The 23,404-nt window shown below is 38.4% G+C and overlaps 2 protein-coding genes across 11 annotated transcripts in view; one reads left to right on the forward strand and one right to left on the reverse strand.

Moving 5' to 3' along the window:
- CCDC121 (coiled-coil domain containing 121) overlaps nucleotides 1–3,514 on the forward strand; it is a 10,616-nt gene extending 7,102 nt beyond the window's left edge. The window contains exon 3 of the mRNA XM_081069613.1: nucleotides 2,653–3,514. Coding sequence (XP_080925739.1) covers nucleotides 2,653–2,683 — 31 coding nt within the window. The 3' untranslated portion in view covers nucleotides 2,684–3,514. The remainder of the gene's footprint in view (nucleotides 1–2,652) is intronic.
- ZNF512 (zinc finger protein 512) overlaps nucleotides 1–23,289 on the reverse strand; it is a 25,760-nt gene extending 2,471 nt beyond the window's left edge. Inside the window, exons 1-14 of one of the 10 annotated variants that reach the window (XM_081069603.1) lie at nucleotides 23,069–23,220; nucleotides 22,487–22,545; nucleotides 18,596–18,736; nucleotides 14,659–14,846; nucleotides 13,877–13,972; nucleotides 13,506–13,589; nucleotides 12,747–12,871; nucleotides 12,115–12,201; nucleotides 11,592–11,690; nucleotides 10,820–10,987; nucleotides 7,380–7,574; nucleotides 4,277–4,378; nucleotides 3,282–3,344; nucleotides 2,257–2,355 (exon numbers count right to left, since the gene is read on the reverse strand). In XM_081069603.1, coding sequence (XP_080925729.1) covers nucleotides 2,257–2,355; nucleotides 3,282–3,344; nucleotides 4,277–4,378; nucleotides 7,380–7,574; nucleotides 10,820–10,987; nucleotides 11,592–11,690; nucleotides 12,115–12,201; nucleotides 12,747–12,871; nucleotides 13,506–13,589; nucleotides 13,877–13,972; nucleotides 14,659–14,846; nucleotides 18,596–18,736; nucleotides 22,487–22,545; nucleotides 23,069–23,098 — 1,536 coding nt within the window. In that variant the 5' untranslated portion in view covers nucleotides 23,099–23,220. Of the gene's footprint in view, nucleotides 1–2,256; nucleotides 2,356–3,281; nucleotides 3,345–4,276; nucleotides 4,379–7,379; nucleotides 7,575–10,819; nucleotides 10,988–11,591; nucleotides 11,691–12,114; nucleotides 12,202–12,746; nucleotides 12,872–13,505; nucleotides 13,590–13,876; nucleotides 13,973–14,658; nucleotides 14,847–18,595; nucleotides 18,737–19,959; nucleotides 19,982–22,486; nucleotides 22,546–23,068 lie in introns of those variants that run through there. The other 9 variants (XM_081069604.1, XM_081069602.1, XM_081069605.1 and 6 more) reach the window with 9 other exon arrangements.
- Between the last annotated feature and the right edge of the window lie 115 nt (nucleotides 23,290–23,404).

Consider the following 23,404-nt stretch of genomic DNA (forward strand, 5'->3'; position numbering starts at 1 on the left):
AGAGACATACAATCCAATTATGAAGTATTTGTACAAAAAAAAACAAAAAAAGAATGTCACTACATCAAGTGATCTGATCAGTCTTCCAGGTCTAACTACCAATTTATACGAAATACCCAGGACAGAACACCACCACCACGGGAATGCAATCGGCAAAATCCAGAATGTGGGTAAACGTACATGACAAATGACCCAGTTTCTTCCACAAAAAAATGGAGAGAAAAACAAAAAGGGAAACCGTCTAGACCTGCACTGTCCAATGAGATAGTCACTAGCCACATGTGGCTAATAAGGTTTTGAAACATGGCTAATCCAAATTGAGATGTTTTCAATGTAAAATACACACTAATTTCAAAGACTTAGTATGAAAAAAATGTAAAGTATCTCCATAATTTTTATTGACATGTTAAGAAGATAATATTTTAGATACTTGGTTAAATAAAATATATTATTCAAGTTAATTTCATCTGTTTATACTTTTTAAAATGTGATGACTGGAAAATTTTTAACTACATGGCTCACATTACATTTCTATTGGATAGCACGACTCTAGATTAAAATAGACAAATGCAGTACATAAACCTTTTTTTTGTAGATCCTGATTTGAATAAACAACTGAAAAAAAATTATGAGAAAATCAGGGAAATTTAAATAATGCCTGGAAATATGATGTTAAAGAATCATTGTTAATATTTTTTAGGTGTAATGATAGTTATGGTTTTATGTTTTTAAAAATCTTTATATGTTTAGACACATGTATTGAAATAAGCATTTACAGCTGACATGGTATGTGGAATTTGCTTTAAAGTAAGCCTGGAAGGGCTAAGAAAAATGAGTTATAAATGAGACAAGATTGGCCGTTTACTGATGACTGTTAAAGCTGTTCATTATACTATTCTATCGATTTTCATGCATTTGAAAATTTATTAATATAAAAAAATATGAGGCAGAGAGGAACAGGATAGCGATGTTTTATCACCACAAATAATTCATAAATACAGGCATAAATCATTGAACAAATGTTTGGGGAGCAAGCCCCAGTGAAATTTGTTGGTTCCAACTTTTTAGGAAGAAACTAGAGAAATAAGTTAACTATTTGAAGGCCATATTTTGTCAGGAGATATTTATTTTTCAAATACTTCTTGAAGCATAAAAAGGTATGCTATTATTATAAAAAAGATATAACTGCCTTCCAAAAAGAAAATCTCAGATACAGAGAGGGATTCCCAAAGTTTAAAACAGTAAAGCAACAGGAACCACGTTTGATGACACTAACCAAAGCCCATGTGGTTAAGAACTATTAAATTTGACGACAGAGAACAGCTGAAGGCACTCGCTATTTTTCCTCATCAGGCAACAACAGTTTCTGCAGTGAGACATTCCAAGAGAATACAGACTCTATACCTGGAGCTTTTGCAGTAAGGGTATTTAATTACATAGTAAACAATTTCTCTGTTTACCTGTACTACTGAAAAAACTCTCCCCAAGAGAAAACGCTTTACCTTCTGAACTTTATTTATTTGTTAATTTTGAAAATTTACAAACCTTCAGAAAAGTTGTAATAGTTTAATAAATACCTAGATTTGCCATTGTTCATCTCTCTCTTCCCTCCTTCCCTCCCTCCCTTCTCTCTTTTCCTTGCTAAACCACTTGCAAGCTAGTTGCAGCCATCGAGCTACTTCATCTCTAAATACTTCAGCATGTACCTGCCTAAGAACAAGGGCTTTCTCCTGCATCACTTCAATACAATTATCACATTTGGGAATATTAACATGGATACATTACTATTATTTAATATAGTCAGTATTCTCAATAATGTCCTTTATAGTTGTTTCTATGCAGTATTTTAAACAGCATTAAAAACACATTGCTTAAAGATGTTAGGACACTAGAAAACAAAAGTATAGAGATTGTGAGAAAGAAGAATGACAAAGATGTAAATTCAGCCTAGTTCCCCAATGCCTGATTTAATTGGCTTTAAGAGAATTAGCAGAGCTCAGGGATTCTCACACAATGATTTCAAATGCTTTCACAGAAAAACACGATTATGCATCTAATTCTAGAAAGTATTTTAACCACTTTAATACTTACCTGGCAGGGGAGATACCATGATCACGAAAGTATTTTAACCACTTTAAGAGTTACTTTCCTTGACAATCCCGGATCATAAATACGGACACAGAATTCAGCTCTCCTGGGGTCTATGTATCGGGTCCACGGGATTACAAAAACACTGTGGGAAAGCACGGACCTCACCTCAGCATGGACAGAGTTGATGTGATACTTGACACCACTCTCTGACACAAATTCTTTTTGACACAGAAGACACTTGTATTTTCCAGCCACAAAGTTTCCCTATTTTCAAGAGAGAAAGAAAAGGGAATTATTGGTTAAATTCAGGAATACATCCCTGGACCATATGTGGGGATTGTTCGAGATGAAAGGCAGGGATTCTACCTTAGCAAAGGTAAAAAAGTAAGAAAATCCAAAACAATAATGTATTTAGGAAAACCAGCTTGGGCAGACTATCACCACTACAAATCTATCCTAACGCAATTCTATCCCATCCACCCTCCACCCCCTTCAATACGACAAGTTCTCCCACTTATGAAACACATTTTTCTATCTTCCCTTTTTTCACTTCACTTCCAGGTTCTCTTGGTTCCTCCCCCCAAATAATTAAACTACTGAAGTTCACAAAAGACACCAACGTGTAATTCTTCCCACTCTAATCCAGTGCTGCAAAGAGTGCCTTGGAAATCCAGAATTAAGAGTACTATCCTTAACACCTAGTTTAAGGACTGACTCAGAAACTAAGATCAAGATGACAGACTCCTAAGCATTCCTGGATAGATGTGCTTTGGATGCCTCCAACTCCCTGGTTGCCTGAGAATTCCGTCCCCTCCTGAAGCTCCGGGTTTCTACAGTGTTCATTTTGTGTGAGGACATAATTCTGAAAGGAACTGGAAAGAGGCAGCAATCCCCATGGCTGGTGGGTTGTAGGGCTCAGGTGGAAGAAGTTAAATCCCTGGTAGGGATTCAGAACTGATATTCTCCGAATTCTTTAATTGATTATGATTTATGGCTATGTTTTGGCCTTTTCTGCATCTTGGACATACCCTGGCATCCCACCCAATAACAGACCAAGATTCTTTGGGTCATAAAAACTAAACCAGCCTCTGAAGATAAAAGAAAACAGGACAGCTGTTCACCTAAACTAAATTCTGTATCAGACTATTTTAGAGGTCCTGTTAAGAAAAGTACTTCAGAAAGTTACAAACCAATGTACAAGAGCCCAGGTGAGCTTTAAGGCCAGATACACTACTGTAGACAGCCTCACAACCCTGAAAAAAAGAAGAAATAACGTGAAGACTACATGAAACAGCATCCTTCTCTTAGCAATCGGGTCATTTACACTGACCAACTTTACATATGGCAGAGGAAGCCCAATAATTGGACCACAAATCAAACAGAAAAATAATTCACATGCATGCCACAAAAGCAAGAAGAAAAACCAACAAAAGGTAATAGAAAAAGAGATGAACAAGTTATTTACAAAAACTGAAAACATTCCCTTCCCTGGTACTTTTCTCTGATAAAGAAACACAGAAAATTACATGGTTAGATTTTTTTTTTCCTTTTTTTTAAATCTGCTTTCTTTGGTACAAATGTGTCTCCTATTTCTTGTATCTCTATTCCTCACCACAATACTGCATATACAGCTAGGGTAGACTCAAGATGGCTGGAAATTCTCCGCCACTCTTCCCATCAAGAAATGGAGTCTATTTACCTTCTTGAATCTAGATTAGTCCTTTGATTCCTTTGACCAAGAGTATGCCATGGAAAGATGCTGAACAAATTCTGAAGCTAGGCCTTAAGAGCTCTTCAGCTTCCACTTTCATGTTCTTAGAATAATCTCTGAAAAGTCTGTCTCCGTGTACCCTGCTGATAATCCAACCACCCTGCTAGAGAGAAAAGCCATGCGGAGAGCCAAGCTCCCAGCTGAATCAGCTGCATAGAAGCTATCTTGGACACTCAGGTCCCATTTGAGCTTCCAGCTGAATGCATCTCTGGGTGATCCTAGCTGATGCCATGTGCAGAGGAAAACTACCCTAGGCCCTGACAAAATTATTGATTTACAGAAATGTGAACAAATAAAATACTTTACGTTTTAAACCACTAAGGTTCAAGTGCTTTGTCACAAAGGAATAAATAACTGGAACAACAGCAGATGCTTGATAAACATTTACTGAATAAATGAATGAGAAAAAACCACCTGGTTAGGACACTGAATGCGATGATACTTCTTGATATCTGACTTCCATTTATGTAGTACTTCCTGGCTGAATGTAGGCAGCCCAGGGCGAGTATATTTTAACTACAAGAAACAAGACAAGAAAAAAATTCACTACAAATAAGACCTTATTATAACTTTCCCCCTCTGCCCCAGCAGAGGAATCCAGCTTCCAACCAAAACACCCCAAAAATTCACACCCAACTCTTCAGGTTATATAACTCTGGAGTTCCACAAGTATATTTTCATATACAAAACAAGTGTAATATGTAAGACCCTTTCAAGTTCCTGAAACTGGTAGGTATAATTGTCTATTGTTTAGTCTTAGAATAGTTTGATTTTCAACAGAGGGCAGGAAACTTCATCTACAAGAGGGGGATACAAATATGCACTAAAAATATAATATGTAGTATGCATATATAGAGAGGGTGCCAAATAAATGTATACACATTTTAAGAAAGGGAAAAAACTATTAAAATTATAATACTCAATATATACTAATAACAAAAGATGAATACAAGTCATGTGTATACATTGTTTTGGCACCCTCTGTATAATGCACAATACATATATATACACACACATATAATATATTCAATAGAAATATATGTAGAATAAAAGGCTAAAAGGCTATAAAATCAAAATGTTAACAGTAGTATTCTCTAGTAGAAGTTTGAGTGGTTTTAATGTTTTCTTCCCTGTTTGTCTGCATTTCTCATTTTTCTTCAATGATACATTAATTTTTGATATGTTTAAAATTCTAACAAAAAAAAATTAAGGTTCAACATAAAACAAGGATGTGAGCAAACTCAGGGAACAGAATGCAAAATCTTTGCACATATTGCAAAAGTAGGATTATTCTTAGCACTTCCTTTCACGTGTTAGTCTCTTCTTACAACTATAACTGTAGCTTCCAGAAAAAACTGCCATAGACAGTTCTTACAAAGCCCACCATGGGTAACAGTTGTCTTTCCGGTGAACAAACAATCTTCCTGCTGGGAAAATAGAAGTATCTGAAAAAAGCTGATTCTCTGAGACAGAAAACCAGAACCAAAGTTTGCAGGTAACGTGGGAAGTAAAGAAGGCAGCTTAAAGAAACTCTGGTAAAGCTATTATATAAAGGAAATCAGAGCACAGAGCCGGCTTTAATTGATAACCATTTCCTCTCCATTGCAGCTAGCATATGCGGGTCCATCTAAAATCCTTTCATGCTGACAAAGAAATATTTATATAAACTATCATATTCAAATAATAAACTCATATTTATGCAGCTATAAAAAAGAAATAAGAATAAGTTCTATGAGCACATTTAGGGTGATTTCCAGGACATATTTTTACGTAAAATAAAGCAAAATACAGAAAAGAAGGGGATACAAGAAAATATTCATGTACCTGATCATCCATCCCATAAAAATAAAGAAAGGATAAATCAGAAACTACTGAGTCTGGTTATCTTTGGGGTCAGTGGGTAGGAATAGGATGGAAATAAAAGGGGATCTGGAACAGGAAAGTTGGGAAGAGGGACAGGAACACTTCTTTGTGAAGACCTTTTTGTATAGGTCTGGCTTGTAAGACTATGGTAATGTTTCACCTACCCCCAAAATAAACGAATAGTTTAAATTACATAGGATGTAGGGGGAACCCAACATTAATGAGAGTGACATGTGAACCTAATTATTACACACGAGGAACACAATGATGGGGGTGGGGGACAAAAAGCAACCTAAGTAAATGGAAAATAGTACTTTGACTATATTTATACTTGCAAGGCTAAAGATGAAAAGAACTACACACAAATATTGTTCTCTAGTTAGTAAATCTAAATTTGTTTCTTATAGGGGTATGGGTTAACAGTTCTGAAACTACTTTATGTTATACTAGGATTGAGCAAAGTAAAGATATTGTAGACAACAAGGAGCCAGGTTTCTCACTGTAGGAGAAAGGAGTTACAAATAAGGAGAGGAAGGCGAGAATGAAACTTGTAGTGTTGGATTGGAATTAAAGGTATCATGGCTTTAAACATATAGAGAGATAGACAGAAATAAATACAGAGTGTGTGTATGTGTCCATGAATACACATACATACATACATACATACATACACACATACATACATATATATCCTACCTCTATCTACCAAGAGGGCCCAGGAACATGATACCTCAGTAAGAATGAATACACCTAGCGCTCAAATCTTGGTTTCTAAATGTATTCTCCAATAAAAGGAACCAGAATTCCATAAAGAAATGGTTTATTTCAAGGCTAGGGCATGAAAAATGCAACATGAACCTACAGTATCTCATGGTGTCTCAGAGAGTAAAGAAAAGCTCAAAAAAATGATAGGGGGAATATCGAAAAGATACAGGAGTCCACTTTAAAGAGCTCTTGATGGCCAAATCTGGGAAAATTTGAGAAGCAAGATAATAATACCATTGGATCATAGGTCACAGAGTAAATATCCATTAGCCCATACTAATATAAAATAAGTTAACTGAAGGACAGATCTCTCTCACAATAGAATTCCAATTAATAATTGCATAAGAAATGATTGAAACAAAAAATCATTAAACAAACACCACAGTAATCATTGTTACAGACATTAATCATTGATGGATGCTCAAGTAAATGGGTAGAAATATGATAAAACACAGTCTCAATCTTCCCATAAAATATTCACTAATTACAAAGGGGAAAATTGTAATTTTTGCCATGGATGAAACTGGACCACACACCCAAATCAAGGGTTTAGCATTTACCTAAACTAAATACAAACTACTATATATGAACTAACAAAGGGGATACATACAAGGCAAGGACTAAGCAAAAAACCAATCTGGGAATTCAGGTTCCCTCTGGAAGTAGTCCAAAATTAAGAGGCTCCTTAAGGAACTTCGGAGACCAACTTTTTCTCTAGGACCTACATGAATCGAGACACTGAAGCTGGATCAGATGTACTCCATCTTTAAGGATAAAAAAACAAAATATCGTTTATCATGTACTCACTCTAGTGCATTTACTTTTCTGCATGTATTAAGCACAGTATCAAGACATAAACCATCCAAATTAACACAAGTTTCTACCTTACCTTCCGATCATCAGGTACCAGATCCTGAAGAACCTTCCTCTTAGGCCATTCCTTGGCCAGTTCAGCGGAGGCCAGCTCCTGCAAGTGGTATACAGCTATCTTGGCAGAACGCCTCTGAACTCGGCCCCCACTCTTTGACTCCAGGCTCATCTCCTTTAAGCACTCTGGCTGTCCTGACTCTGGAAAGAAGGAGATCTGCAAGAACGAAACATAGCAAAACACACGTCTGAGAAGTGGCTTCCATCAGAGCCAGTGACGGAAGGCTCTCCTTCCTGCCAGAAATCAAAAGAGCTATTTATTAGCTTGCCACACACTCGCATGAAGCTCCACCATCTTAATGTACATTTTACTGGTAAAAAAGCTTCTTAGCAGGGTAAAATCTATTCTGTTGTAATAAGTGAAAATGGATCAAAGTCAACACATCGATATGCAAAGAAATGAACCTTAACCTCATAATACATACAGGAACTCATAATACATACAAAAATTAACTCAAAATGGATAATAGCCCTAAATGCAAATAATACAACTCCTAGAAGAAACCCAAACTTTTGAAAATTGTGGGATCTTGGGTGTGGTTCTTTTTTTATTTTTGAATTACAGTTGACATACAGTATATTAGGAGTGTGATGATTCTTTCATGTCTCCACTTGGCTAGGCTACAGCCATCAGGTACTCAAACACTAGTCTAGGTGCTGATATGAAGGTATTTTGTAGATTTAATTAAAGGCCATAATCACTTTAAGTGAGAGACATGTCACAAAAGACGCGGGCGAGATTCAAAGCACGAGAGAGACTCGCCAGGGCTGCTGACATGAAGAGGAAGGAAGGGAACACTGAGCCAGGGAGTGCAGACGGCCTTTAGAAGCTGAGACCCTCTCCTGGCCGACAGCAAGCAAGGGAATGCGGTACTACAATTGCATGGAACTGAATTCTTGAACAATCTTAACGAGCGTAGGAACAGATTCTCCCCTTGAGCCTCCAGAAGGGAACGGCCCTACTGACACTTTGATTCCCGCCTGCTGAGGCTGCACGCAGAGGAGCCAGCTGAGCTCTGCTGTACTCGGACTTCCGGCCTAGTGAGCTATGAGATAATACAGTTGTGCTGCTTAAGCCATTCGTTTTTTGGTGTCTTTTGACAGCAGGAATAGAAAATTATACATTGGGTTGGACAAAAATATCTTAGATACAACAAAGGCATGATCTATAAAAGAAAAAAAAAAGATAAATTGAACTTTATCAAAATTAAGAAATCTGCTCTTTGTGGGAATGCAGACTGGTGCAGCCGCTATGGAAGGCAGTGTGGAGGTATCTCAAAAAATTAAGAATAAAATTTAATGTTTGGGTGCAGGCTCTCTCCTCCTGGGCCTGTCCACTCCTGCATGTTGGGAATATATTTTCTTTTTTAAAAAATAAATCCTTGGCCTGCTAAAAAAAAAAAAAAAGAATTAAGAATAGAATTACCACATGACCCAACAATCCCTCTCTTGGGTATCTACCAAAAAAATCTGAAAACATTTATCCGTGAAGATGTATGTGCTCCGATAGTCACTACCGCTTTATTTATGGTGGTCAAGACATGAAAACCACCAAAGTGTCCTTAGATAGATGACTGGATAAACAAGATGTGGTATATATACACGATGGAATAGTACTCTACCATAGTAAAGATGAAATAGTGCAATTTGCGACAACATGGATGGATCTTGAGATTATTTTGTTAAGCGAAATAAGTCACACATAAAAAGTCAAGAACCAAATGATTTCACTGATATGTGGGATATAAAACTGAAAGCAACAAAGGAACAAGACAAACAAACAAAAACTCAGACACAGACAATAGTTGTGGTTACCAGAGAGTAAGGAGGGAGAGGGGTGACAGATGAGGATAAACGAGATCAAATATATGGTGATGGAAAGAGAACTGATTCTGGGTGGTGAACACACAATGTGATCATAGATAATGTATTACAGAATTATACACTTGAAACCTATGTAATTTTACTAACCATTGTCACCCCAATAAATTTTAATTAAAAAAAAAAAAAGGTCTGCTCTTTGAAGAACACTGAAAAATAAAATGACAAGCTACAGACTGGGAGAAAATATTTGCAAAACATATCTGATAAAGAACTTGTGTCCAAAAAAAATGTAAAAAATTCAGAATATAATCAAAACTTAATAGTAAAACAACAAAAACTCCAATAACAAAATGAACAAAGGCGTTCCATAGACATTTCCCTAAAGAAGACATTTCACTCAAGATTGACATTGCCAATAAGCACACAAAAGGATGATCAATATTATTAGTCATTAGGGAAATGCAAATTTAAATCACAGTAAAATACCATTACATACCTATTAGAGTGGATTTTTAAAATGGAACTGACAATAGTAAGTGCTGACAAAGATGCAAAGTAACTGGAATTCTCACCCTTTGCTGGTGAGAATGCAAAATGGCACGACCACTTTGGAAAACAGTCTGGCAGTTTCTTATAAAGTTAAATATATGTTTATCATATGACCTAGCAATTCCATTCCTAAGTATTTACCCAAGAGAAAACTTATTCTCAACAAAAACCTTTAAGTAAATGCTTGTAGCAACTTTATTCATAACTGCCAAAAAATGGAAACAAGTCAAATGTTCTTCAACTGGTAAATGAATAAACAAATTGTGAAACACTCATACCATGGAATCCTAGACAGAAATGGAAAGGAATAAAACTAATGATACATGCCAACACATGAGTGAATCTCAAATGCACTGTGCTAAGTGGAAGAAGCCAGACTCAAAAGGCTCCATACTGTGTGACTCCATTTATACGACATTCTGAAAAAGAAAACTATAAGGACAGAAAATAGATCAGTGGTTGCCAGGGGTTGGGGTGGTGAGAAGAGCTGACTACAAAGGGACACAAGAGAATTTTGGGAAGATGATTAAATTGTTCTACATCTTGATTGTGGTGGTGGTTACATGACTGTATATAATTGTAAAAACTCTTATAACTGTACGCCAAAAAGGGTGAATATTAATTACCATATGTAAATTATATTTTGAAATTTAACTCAAAAAAACAACATGAGGTGGGATAGTATAGAAATATAATCATGAAAAGAAAACTCAAGACAAAAAAATTGGAATACAAAAACCAGCCTGACAGATTCCTACAAAAGTTGAAGCTAAGGGGAGATGCACTAGCTTTAAAAACATGAGTTTGCTTCTGTCCAGACTATACAATGAACTTTGATTTCTCTAAACTAAGAATGTTCAAAAGACAGAAATAAGAGAACAAAGGAAGAACAAGGAAGAGAGAACAAAAGTATTCAAAGATTAAATGAGAATACAAATGAGGAACCAAGGACGTATGGAAAGATGTAGGCATAAGCAGTTATCACAGAATATATCCCCAAACAGGGTCTGGAAAGTAATCAGTACTCACAGGGCCATGTTCTGACCTCAGGTGATACGCAAGTCCAGCCTTCGATCTATATGGCTTTCCACAGTGGTGACATTTCAGGGTCAACTTCTCCAGCTCTGCAGCCCCTTTGCCACATTTTCTGACATGGTACAGATATCCCATGATGCTTGTGAAGGTACTAGAGCAACTCTGAACACAGGAGAGAGAGACCCAAACCATAACCTTACATCTTTTGACATGACCTCTCAATTTCTAAACAGCCACAAGGCACTGAACCACAACTCCACACAAATTGACCTATGGATATTATTAGACCCTCTCCAACATTTCCCATTGGCGCAACCCTTCCTTGTCCCTGGCCCAAAGGCTGTCCTATCTACCACCAAGCATCATATGCAGTGTTTCATCAACATTCAATAAACTAGAACTGTGCGCCTCCTCCTCTGTGTCAGAGCTCCCTCCTTAGTCTCCGATGCAATTCCACCCCAGTATGAGATACCCAGCAATATCAAAGTTCCTCACGGTGAGGATCCTCTTCATCACTCCAAAGAAAGGATGGTAAAGAAACCCCTTCCAACAGGGAAAAGGAGAAACAAATACATCTTTGGAGTTGAGAGAGAAAATAAAGAGCTCTTAATGATTCAGAAGATCCAGAAAAACAGAAGTTACTCTCATGCTGGAAGATGATACAGAACCAGGTCTACAAGGGAGAAGGAGGAGAATGGAAGAGAATGACAGAAAGACATGGACCCAAGACTTCTGGCAGAAGGAGCTTCTGTCCTTGGGCTCTTACCTCGCGCATGCACCTGAGCTTTCCCAGTCTCTTCAGAACTGTTCGGAGCCGTTCCCTCTCACTTGGCTCATCGATTTCATCTCCAGCCTTCAAAATGGGCTAGAAAGCAAGAGAAGCAAACAAGCAGATGATTCATGGAAAAGGCAGATCCAGAAAAAAAGTTGTATCGTAGAAGAATCAAGGGCTGGACTACCACCTAAGCTGCTGATCATGAAGTCTAACTTATCAGACTCCTGGCTGTCTGCATCTTCTCCTAGACGGACAAGGAAGTGGCTGTAATGGACCTGATATTTCTAAGCCTCTACCTCCCCGGATATGAACCTTTGGGGCCAACCTAAACACACAAATACCTATGTATCCACTACAAAGGTCTCACTGGATGTAACTCTTCTATGAAAAGGGTCTTCTTACCCCACTATGAAGTCCCAGAGCCTGAGTCATCTCCACTGAGTTATCTACAATCTACAGTCATTTAAGACATCAAACACCACATAGGCTCATAGAGGACAGAAGACACTCTTACCAAACTATTATGATTTGCCATGACATGATACTTCATCCCTGCCAGTGAACGAAGTTGTTTCCCACAGTGATGGCAAGTAAACATTTCCTACAGAGAAAAAATACTGCTCAGGGCCAGACTGTTCAGAGAAATAGAAGGTCACAAAGTTCTACTCCAGTGTTCCGGTCTGTATCTCCTTTGTTTCCCAAACTCAACAGTCAATGAATCTCAAAATCCCACAAGCTCAGTGTCATATCCTCCAGGGCAAAGAAGTAAAGGCAACTCATTTTTTTTTAAAAATTAAGCACTCCCATGTACTGAGTGCCAATATTTGCCAAGTAATGGGGAAGGAACTTAGCATGTATTTTTTCTTTCTTATCCTCTCATGGACTACACAAAGTAGTCCTTATTTAACTCTATTTTATAAATGAGGACACTGAGGTTCACACATAAAAAGCCAAAGGACAAAACTAGTAAGTAGCTGAGTGAAGACTCAAATCCAAGTCTGTCAGACTCCAAAGCCTATGTTTGCCATACGACACAATGTTGCCTCTTCTCCACAGTCATCAGCATATCCAATACAGAGCCAGATGTCTCAAGTTGGAGTAAAAGATCATGATATAATAGTTGTGAAATGCCACAAAATAGCTAACCTGTTTGCAGTTTTCCATGTGTTTCTTTAAGCCCTCTATAGTCTTCCTCCCCACTGCCTGGCAGGTAGGACAAGAGACACTGCCTTTATCGACGATTTCTAAGTACCACTGCTCCTCTAAACTGCCTACAAAGAAGAGAAGGGAACACGGTATAATCTGTAGTATTCTCCAGAAACAAAAAGCACAATCCCAGAACTTTGGAAAAGTATCACAATATGGTATCACAAAACTTCTAGAAATAATTTTTTTCAAACTGAGAAGTTTCTGAAAGTCCTAATCAATTCCCCATTATAAAACCATCTGAGAAACAGCGACAGCCCAAGGACTTAAAAAAACTGGACAACATTTTTTTCCAGCTATATTTAAGTATAACTGACAATGGGTAACATTTTTCACAGCAGCATATAGTAATGCGATAGTGAGATATGTAACCGCCAATATGCTGAGTGCTTCCCTATGTGCCTGAGACTTCATTAAATGTTTTTATCCCATTTAAATTCTCACAATTCTGACTTCCTTTATTATCCCTATTCAGAGACAGGGAAACTGAAGCTTGCATAAATTAAATAAATTGAGGCAGATCAGAAAATTGATGGAAGCGCCAAAACTTGAACAAGGGTCTGTCTGACCTCCAAACCCATGCCCTGAATACCTGCTTCCTTAGAGAAATGCTTTGGTACATCGTTCCTGTACCAACAACAACAACAAAAATCAGAAAGCAAGAACTAGATCCCACAAAGCTTCCAACAGAAAGCATACCTGCTGCATAGGTTGGTGGTTCCTTCCGAATACGACGAGCCTGGGGTTTGGGATTAGGCTGAGTTTTGGGCCGTTGCTTCCTCCCTGACGCAAGACAGAAACTTGAAGCCCAACATATCACCTTTGCTAACCCCTGTCAAGTACCTAAATCTCTTCCCTCCTCTTCTCAATACCCTATGCCCCACTCCCTCAACCAACTGACTCCCTGAAATCATGACATCCTCCCTTAAAATAAGGCGGGATGGAGGCCATGCCTTGCCAAAACAGTCAAAGGGTTCAAAAGTGCTTCGAGGGCCAAAACCTAAGGTCTGTCTCCCTCAAACAAAGCCCAGGCACCCAAGTAAAAAGAATGAGCGAAGTTTCTCCCTTACCATAAAGCTTATGCTTCTTCTGAGGAAATTCTCGATAGTCTTCATCTTCTTCCTGCCTGGGTTTCCTTCTTCCTTTGGTTGATACTCCACCTGACCCTGAAATGCCATCCAAAAACAGAAAAAAAACCTCCATATGGTTTATCAGGGAACAGGTGGGCCTGCCTTTGAAACATTATTCACAAGACCATCAAAGGGAAAGATCATCATCAGCAAGCAGGGGCCTCATAGAAGCATTTGTGACAGTTTTAGGGAAGTTGGTATAACTTTTCATTAATTGACTCAGCTTCCCCTTTGCCTTTTCTTCTGTTCTCCATCCCAAGTGATCAGTTGTTCCCTGGGAATAATAAGGGCCTTCGGGCAGGGTGCTTTGTGTGATCTTGATTTGAGGCTAATGCTGAAACAGAACGTGTCCAAGATAAAGGACTACTAGTAAGGACCCTTGAGACTATGACCAACAAGAAAATTCTACCCAGAATAACTCTTACAACAGCCCCTCAACCCTCAACAGATAATCAAACTAGAACAATGGGAGAGAAGTTCAAATCATGAAGAGGAAAGACTGATACGGGTATAACCTAGAGGAGTAAGAGTAGCAGAATTTCACTCTGTAACAGAGAGGAACAGTTCGTAAAGCTAACAGTGAGAGCCTAACACTTTTAAAAAATTCTAATCACTAATGAGAAGCACATATGTGGTACTTAACACTTTAAGGACCACTTACAGTAGCTACCGCAAAATACAAGTTTAGAGAGTGCTCTGTCTTTGGAATAAGGTACTAATACCTTCAACATGGGGAGTAGCAGCTGGCTTGATCCTTCTCATCTTCATCCAGTAGGTAGATTTTCGGAAGGATGATGGGAAATCACTCACTGCTTCACACGAAGAGGCAGACGATGAGCCACTGAAGGAGTCATCGTGAGGAACAGTATACTGGAAACTATTATCCTTTATGGAGCACTGGGTCCTGCTACTAATAAGACACAAAGATATACACCACAAAGGAGGGTCTGGAGTAAGATTCCTATTCATTATTTTATATCATAAGAAGATAACCAACTTGGTTACTTGTGCAAAATACTAAGAAGCCTGATAATAAAACAATTTAGATTGTAATCATAAATTACAATGGTTGCTCTAAAACAACACATACAACTATTATTATAGTTCAATGTAATCAGGAAGAGGAACCAGTCCACATAAATGATCACTCTGCAGCCCAAGTAGGCATTCCTTACTAGATTCATCAAAGAAAAGAAAGGAATCAAATAGGGTGTCCTGTGGCCGGAAGAGCCCCTGGATCTGTCACCAGGTATGTCCAGGCCCTTCCATTTCTCTAACGAGACAGTAGCTAAATAATATGCCTCAGAATAAAGAAGGAAAAAACAATTTGTAGGCCCTAGTCTGATCCATCGTCCTTCTTCCTCAGCTTCCTCCCTAAATTCTGATGTCAGGGCCACCCCGTCTTACTTAGGCAACAATACTTAGCTCCCATAGCTAAAGGAAGGGTGCCATCTTGTCTAGGTTAAGCTGGCCAGATAAGTCTGGTATACAGTTGGATCCAAATTCCCAAATCTAAGACCAGTCAGTATGTAGTTAAAAAACATTAGTGAGTAACAGCAAAGCGTCTCCTGGTGGCTCAGGAAGTCACAGAGCAACAGTTCTCAAAGCCTGAAGCCCATGTTAGACTTAGGGTTTAGAAAGGTCATTCTGGATGCTGTATGGAAGATGACCCACGGAGGAAGAATGAAGGAAGGAAGAAGAGTTAGCAGCTTGTTGTAATTGTATGGATAAGGGATGATGAGGGATTAAACTAAGGTTTTATAGTAAAGATGTTGACAGATTCACAGTAACACTTTAGCGATAGAGCTGATTAAGAATTGCACACAGAGGTTTGTAGGGGCAGAGAGTTGGAAGAAATGCAGGTGACCATTCTTAGCAAAATATGTAAGTAAAATGTGATCACTGCCTACTATGGAATATTAGGTAGTTGTTAGAAGCAATAAACCATTTCTATACATCAGAGACGTGAACATAACTGAAAAGCATATTGTTCAATGAAAAAAGACACAGACCAAAATCTATAGTACAAGGTTAATTTAGTAAATTCAAAAAAATACACATGTAAACAGCACTAGCTATTTTATAAGAATTCATAAATATTTAAGGGTAAATATCAAACTTCTTAACATGTTTGTCTGTGGGAGGAAGGGATGGAAATGGGGATTAAAAAACAATAACAGGGACTAATGATGTCAGTATGCGACGAACGGGGAAGAATGATTTTCAGCTAATCTGCACGAGGTCCAATAATACAAACTTAATACAGAGAAGTCCTGGTTCTCGCATGGTGACATAAGCCCACCACAGCCTAGCCCTCCTACAGATTACAACTTAAAAACTCTGGACTCGGAAAAGTAAAACTCAGAGATCGACCGACTACATAAAAAAGCAATACCCTACTATATGCTGCCTCCAAGAGGCACACACTTTAAACATAAGGACATATAGATTGGAAGTAAATGGATGAAAAAAATTAAACGATGCCATCAGCAAACACAAGAAGGCTGGAGTGGCAAATTTTCATATCAGATAAAACAGACTTCAAGACAAAGAGTACTGCCAGAGATAAAAAGAGACACTTCTTAACGATAAAAATAACAAATCATCAGTAAGACATAATTACCCATTGTATGTGTCTATAATAGAGGCCCAAAGTACACAAAGCAAAACTGACAGAATTAAAGGGAAACAAAGACAATTCTACATTCTTAGCAGAAAATTCCTCCTCCTCTCAGCAATTGATAGAAATGGACAAAAATTCAGGGAAGACATCGAAGATCTGAACTGCACTATTAGCCATCTTGCTCCAGTTGACATTTACAGAACACTACAACACCCAACAATTACAGGATATACATTCATGTCAAGTGTACACTGCGCATTAACCACGATAAATCATATACTGGCCCACAAACTTTAAATTTAAAAAGATGAAAATTACACATGTATTCTCTGAGCACATCAGAATTAAATTAGAAATCAAGACTAGTAAGATATCTAAAGTAAAAAATAAAAAAATCTAGAAACAATAAACTTCTAAACAATTCATAGGTCAAAAACGAAATCACAAGGGAAATTTGTAAAAACTCACATTTTGAAGTGGTTAACAAAAATGCACATATCAAAATTTATGGGATGAAACTAAAGCAGTACTTAGAAGGAAACCTGAAGCTCTAAATGCTTCTATTAGTAAAGAAGATCTAAAACCAATGACTTAAGATTTTATCCTAAGAAACCCTAAAGAGAAGAGCAAAGTAAATAAAATGAAAAACATAATAAAGAGGAGAAATTCATGAATTAGAAAACAAACAATAGAGAAAATCTGGTTCTCTGAGAAAGAGAAAATTGACAACCTTATAGCTAGACTGATGAAGAAACAAAAAAGACACCACACATAACCAATACCAGGAATGAAAGAGGGATTATCACAGATCGTACAGGCATTAAAATAATATGAGAGTACTTTGAACAACTTTATGCCAATAAATTGACAAATTAAGAACAAGCTTCTTGAAAAATACAACTTACCAAAATTGACACAAGAAACTGAAAATCTGAGAAGCTCTATCTCTACTAAAAAAATGCAATCTGTTATCCAAACCTTCTCAAAAAGAAAACTCCACGCCCAGAAGGTTCCCCTGTTAAATGCCATTGCAATAAGGTTTTTATGAAAGGGAGTAGGAGGGCATAAGGATCAAAAGGGAAAATGTAAAACTGCCCCTACTTGCAGATTATGTTTGCTTACAAAGAAAATTCCAAGGACTATACACAATAACTAGAACTAAAAATGAATTTAGCAAGTGGCAGGATACAAGGTTAACACAGAAAAATCAACCATATTCTTAGATACTAGCAACAAGCAAATAGAAAATGAATTTTTAAAAATACTACCATTACAGTAACATATAAAACACATAAAATACCTAAGAACAATTCTAATATTTACAATGAAAACTACAACACAGTGAGAGAAATCAAAGACCTAGATAAAAGGAGAAAATACAGAATGCTCATAAATCAGAAAACTTAATATTGTTAAAATGGCAGTTCTCCGCAATTTGATCTACAGATTCAAAATAATACCAGTCAATACTCCAGCAGGTTTTTATAGAAATTGACGGATTCTAGAATTTATATAAAAAGGCAAAGAACTTAGAATACACAAAACAATTTTGCAAAAGAACAACAAAGTTACCCTATCTAACTTCAAGACTTACTGTAATGCTACAATATCAAGACCATTTAGTATCAGATTAAAAGACAGATATATATACATCAGTGGAACAGAATAAGGAGAGTCCAGAAACAGACACACACATATATATGTTCAATTGATTTTTGACAAAAGTGCCGCAACAATTGACTAGGGAAAGGAAACTCTTTTCAACAACTGGATATACAAATGGAAAGAAATTAACACTGACCCTTAAGATACACCAGGCACAAAAATTAACTCTAATAAATGAAGTCACAGACCTAAATGTACAACCTATAACACTTCTAGAGGAACACAGAGTAGAAAATCTTTGTATTTAGGGATGGCAAGGTTTTCTTAAATAGAATATAAGAAAGCATGAAACATAAAAGGAAAAAATGATAAAATTTAAAACTTTTGCTCTTCAAAGACACCATTAAGAAAATGAAATGCAGGCAGTCCACCTGTCGTGAGAGTCCGGTAGTTCCAATTTAAATGTGAGTCGGCATGTGGATAGCCCCCGTTGCTCATGTCCAGAGGTCCGCAGCATCTCAAGCTCTGCGACATGTCGATGTTGGCTGAGTGTTGGCGGAGGCAGAAGTGGGCTGTGGATCCAAGAAACACTGCATGGAGTAATGATGATTCCAAGTTTGGCCAGAGGATACTGGAGAAGATGGGGTGGTCTAAAGGAAAGGGTTTAGGGCCTCAAGAGCAAGGAGCCACAGGTCATATAAAAATTCAAGTTAAAAATAACCACCCGGGACTTTGAGCTACAATCAATAATGAAGACAACTGGATTGCTCCTCGGGATGATTTTAACCAGCTTCTGGCTGAACTGAACACTTGCCGTGGGCAGGAAATAACAGACTCCTCAGACAACAAGGAAAAGAAACTTTTCAGCCGTGAAGAAAAGTCCAAAATCTCCCAAAACCTTGTTCATTATATGAAATTCACAAAAGGGGAGGATCAATCATCTCGGAGCAAAACAGATCTTGACTGCATTTTTGGGAAAAGGCAGAGTAAGAAGTCTCCCGAGGATGACTCCAGACCCGCCATGCCAGATGGGAACAAAACCTCCACTATGACGACCAGCGCCTTCACTATCCAGGAGTACTTTGCCAAGTGGATGGCAGAGCTAAAGAACAAGCCACCGGTCACCGCTGCAGAGCCAGATTCCCAAATGGAAAGGCAAAGGAGGGGAAAAAAAAGAGGCAAAAGATAAAAAGGTAGAGAGTTATACCCAACCCAAGGTGAAGAAGAGACACCAAGATGAGCAGCAGCTCAGTGACCCTCACTGGGATGAGAATTCTAAGGATAGAGTGGATTGTGTGTGGCCACTTGGTGACCAGGACTACCACCAAAGCCCAAGAAGAGGAGAGGAAAGAAAAAGCTATACAGAAGCAAACTGAGGCAGCAATGCATGCTACACGAGATGAAACAGCAGTGAAAAGGAAGAAGAAAGGTTCCCAATAAAATTCTCTGGAGCCAGGGCCTTCCAACCACTCAGACGTCAGGGTGCTGCTAGGCAAACAGACACCTTTGGCCTGAAGTTAGAGCAGATCACCCAAGAGTGTGTGCATATCTTTTAACAAGCCCATGGATCGCTGTGTCTCGCCCTCTCACCACATTTTTCCCACATCATATTCCCAAAAGAACGAACTTTTTACTGTTCCAAATCATGGCTGTCATAAATAAATTTTTTTTCAGGCTGAAAAAAAATAACAAAGAAAGAAAATGAAATGCAAACCACAGACTGGAAGGAAGTTTTCAAAACACATATATCAAACAAAGGAATTGTATTCAGGATATATATTTTTTAAATACTTACACATTTAATGGGCAAAGATGAACAGACCCTTCACAAAAAAGGACACATGAATGGCCAATGAGCACCTGAACAGATGTTCTACATCATTATTCATCAAGAAAATGCGAATGAAAACCACAATGAAACACCCCTATACACCCATTAAATTAGCAAAAATTAAAGACTTACTCTCATACACTGCTGGTTGGAATGTACAATAATACCACCATTTTGGAAAACAAGCAATGTCTTATAAACATACTCCTGACATACGACCCAACTATCTTAAAATGCTAAACACCACCTTAGTAAATAAATACCATCATTGGTACTTATCAAAAGAAACAAAAACATTTTCCCCCACAGAGACTTGTACATGAATGTTCATAGCAGTTTTATTATAATACCCCCAAATTGAAAATAACCCAAATATGCATCAAGGTAGAAGGCCAAACACATTATGGTATATCCACAATGGAATTCTTGTCAGCAATAAAAACGAATTTTCATTCAAAATCATTATGCTGAGTGAAAGAAAACATGCAAAAAGGCAACATACTACATGATTTCATTTATATAAAACCGTAGAACATACAAACCACTGTACAGTGACAGAAAACAGGTCAGGGGTGTCTGGGGACAGGAGTAGAGGGAGGAACGGATCGCAAAGGGACACGAAAAATCTTTTGGGCGAGATGGAAATATCTTGGTTGTGGCAACAGTTTCACAGTATTTGACATACTTACATATGTCAAAGCTGATTCTATTGTATACTTTACATATGTGCATTCTATTGTACTTCAATTATACCTCAATAAAAGTATGAAAACAATTTTAATGGGAATTGGCAGTTCTCTAGGGCCAAAACCCACCATCTCAAACAATGGGAACAATCTCTACCAGAAAGACTTGATAATATGAACAGGCTATTAAGAAGAGTCAAGTCGCATGTGACTCCTCTTAGGAAACTATCCTCACAGAAATTTCGTTACTGTCAGTGTAGGACTCAGATATAGCCATCTCCCCTCCTATGAACAAGCATGAGCACAGCAAAACAATCAATAATAGTTCCTATGATCGGCATAGTTAACATCTTGGGGTTTACATCCACATGATTAAAGAATGGCCTCCCTCCTGGTCTCTGACTTTTATTTTTAAAGGACTCAACAAAAACAATTCTTAAGTATTTTATACTATCTATAGTTCTTAAAAACAAGATCAACCTCAAATTTCCTTTTCCATAACTATGATGGGAAAAAGCTTTTGGTTCAAACAGTAACTATCATAACTGTAGCGACTTTATAATTTGTTATCTGTGGCACCTTTCAGTCTCTGCTTCTGATCACCAAGACGAAACCTTTAGCCTATTTTCAACTCCTTCCTGATCTACCAAGAATTTTTAAAAACCCCTAGTTCATTCTCTAGGTACAAATATTTAGATTTCATTAGCAAAGTATTTGAGTTCATCTCAGTATCCTGTGGAGCCTCCTTTTATTCTACCCAATCCTTACATGCTGATATTCTCTCTGGTTTAATCTTCTACTCTCTTCTAGTCTCACTTCTCACCAATGGTTCAAAGATTTCACAATCTCCTAGGGAGCCAGTGAAAAATAAAATGCCAGCGCTCTAACCCCAATGATTCTGATTCCGATTAATAGATGAGAGCCCATTAACCTTTATATTTTTTAACTATTACCCATTTGATAGCCCATTAAATGATCTTACCTGTCCACATCCTATTCCCTCTTCTGAAAAAATACCTTTCCTTTCTGGCTAACTGCATTATTCCTTGACTTGCAAGTTTGTTTAGCAGTGACTTGCTCTGCAACCCTTCCATTCCAAACCATCACTCCCCTTCCCCAAAGGCTACATTCAATTCTTTTTTTAAAATACTAAATTACACTGTGTTGTGTTGAGTTCCTTGCTTATCTCCCCTTTTAGACTGTTATTTCTTTGTTTTTCATGTCTGTATATCTAACCTGCTACACAGTTGGCACAAGGTAGATATTTAGTAAATGTTATCTGAATGAATTAATCCTTTCCAATGAGTATCTAGTTAACAACAATCGTTTTCGTATTAACAAACATGGAAAAGCCGCTTCGCACATTCAGTATACAAAATAACACACCAGTCTTGAAGCCAAGTGGTTTGAAAATACAAGGATTTCTTAGTCATTTTTATCCGTCTTTCCCAGGTTCATCAGTAGTACATTCATGAACATATAAATGCAGGTCTACACTGTCATTCATACTTTCCATTTTCATTATAATTCATGGGGTTTTTTGCAAGCTAGGTTTAGCCCTGCACTGTCGTATCAGGTAGACATTAGCTACAGGTGGCTATTTAAATTTAAGTTAATTAAAATTAAACACAATTTAAAATTCAGTTCCTCCCACTAACCACATTTCAAACACTCAAATGCCAGACATGGCTAGTGGCTACAGTACTGCACAGTGCGGATACAGAAAATTTTCATCATCACAGATAGGTCTGTTGGACAAAGCTGGCGACACAATTATAAATGGACCTCAGAAAAACCTCACTTACTTCTTAGCTCCCCCGATCCTCGTGCTCCTCTGCTGCTTAAAGGATGTGGGTCCCGAAGTCTAGCAAACGCAAGCACACGAGTGAATGCTAGGGACCCCTGAACCTCCACCACAAAAAGACAAATTCCCGTGTGCCCAGAATAAATGAAGCTCTCCCGGGGCAACTACCTCACACGGGAGGCGGCATGACTTTTTAGGAAAAGTGTGCTATCCTGTCTTCCTACAGAGTCACGGCAGGTGACAATAGCAGAGCCTTCATCTCCCGCATTCTCAAAGCCCTGTCTGGATAGAGGCTCTAAAAGGGAGGCGGAAAGAAAGGACAACGGATATGGGAGACACTGGAGATGGAAAAGCAATAGAAACGAACGGCAATCTGGCGAGGAACGGAGTCCGAGGAGGTGAGGAACAGGCAGTGGAAAGCGGGGGAGAAAAGAGGGGACAAGTTAGATCTGACCTAGAAGGGTGGGGCCTACGATGGGCTCTGATAAAACCAACTCTGAGCCTGGGACAAAAGCGAGGGACCGCGTGTTACCGGCTCAAGAGCGCTACCCCTGAAGCATAACGGTCAAACGGAGGAACTCACGGCGGGGACTGCACCGAGTCTGGAAGACATCACTCCCTCTCCACGCCTAACAAATTCACCCAAAGGCTCCGGCCAGACCAACGCCACTTCCGTTCTCCTCTCCCCTCCCGGATGTGCAGGCGGCGCCGCGGATCCCAGTTCTGAACGTTTACTTCCGCTTAGCGGCTTCCGAGGGTCTGCGGTCGGAGTGAGTCACGTGACGAGTCACCCTCGGATTCCTCTGAGACCCCGCCCCGGGGTTGCGTGGTGGGACCCCGGAGACTGTGCGTGGAGGTGGAGCCTTACCTCAGGGCCCCTCCCTCGCCTTCCAAACGTTTGCGCACCTTTTGTCCCTCT

This window comes from Rhinolophus hipposideros, assembly GCF_964194185.1.
Source record: "Rhinolophus hipposideros genome assembly, chromosome: 12".
NCBI lineage: Eukaryota > Metazoa > Chordata > Mammalia > Chiroptera > Rhinolophidae > Rhinolophus > Rhinolophus hipposideros.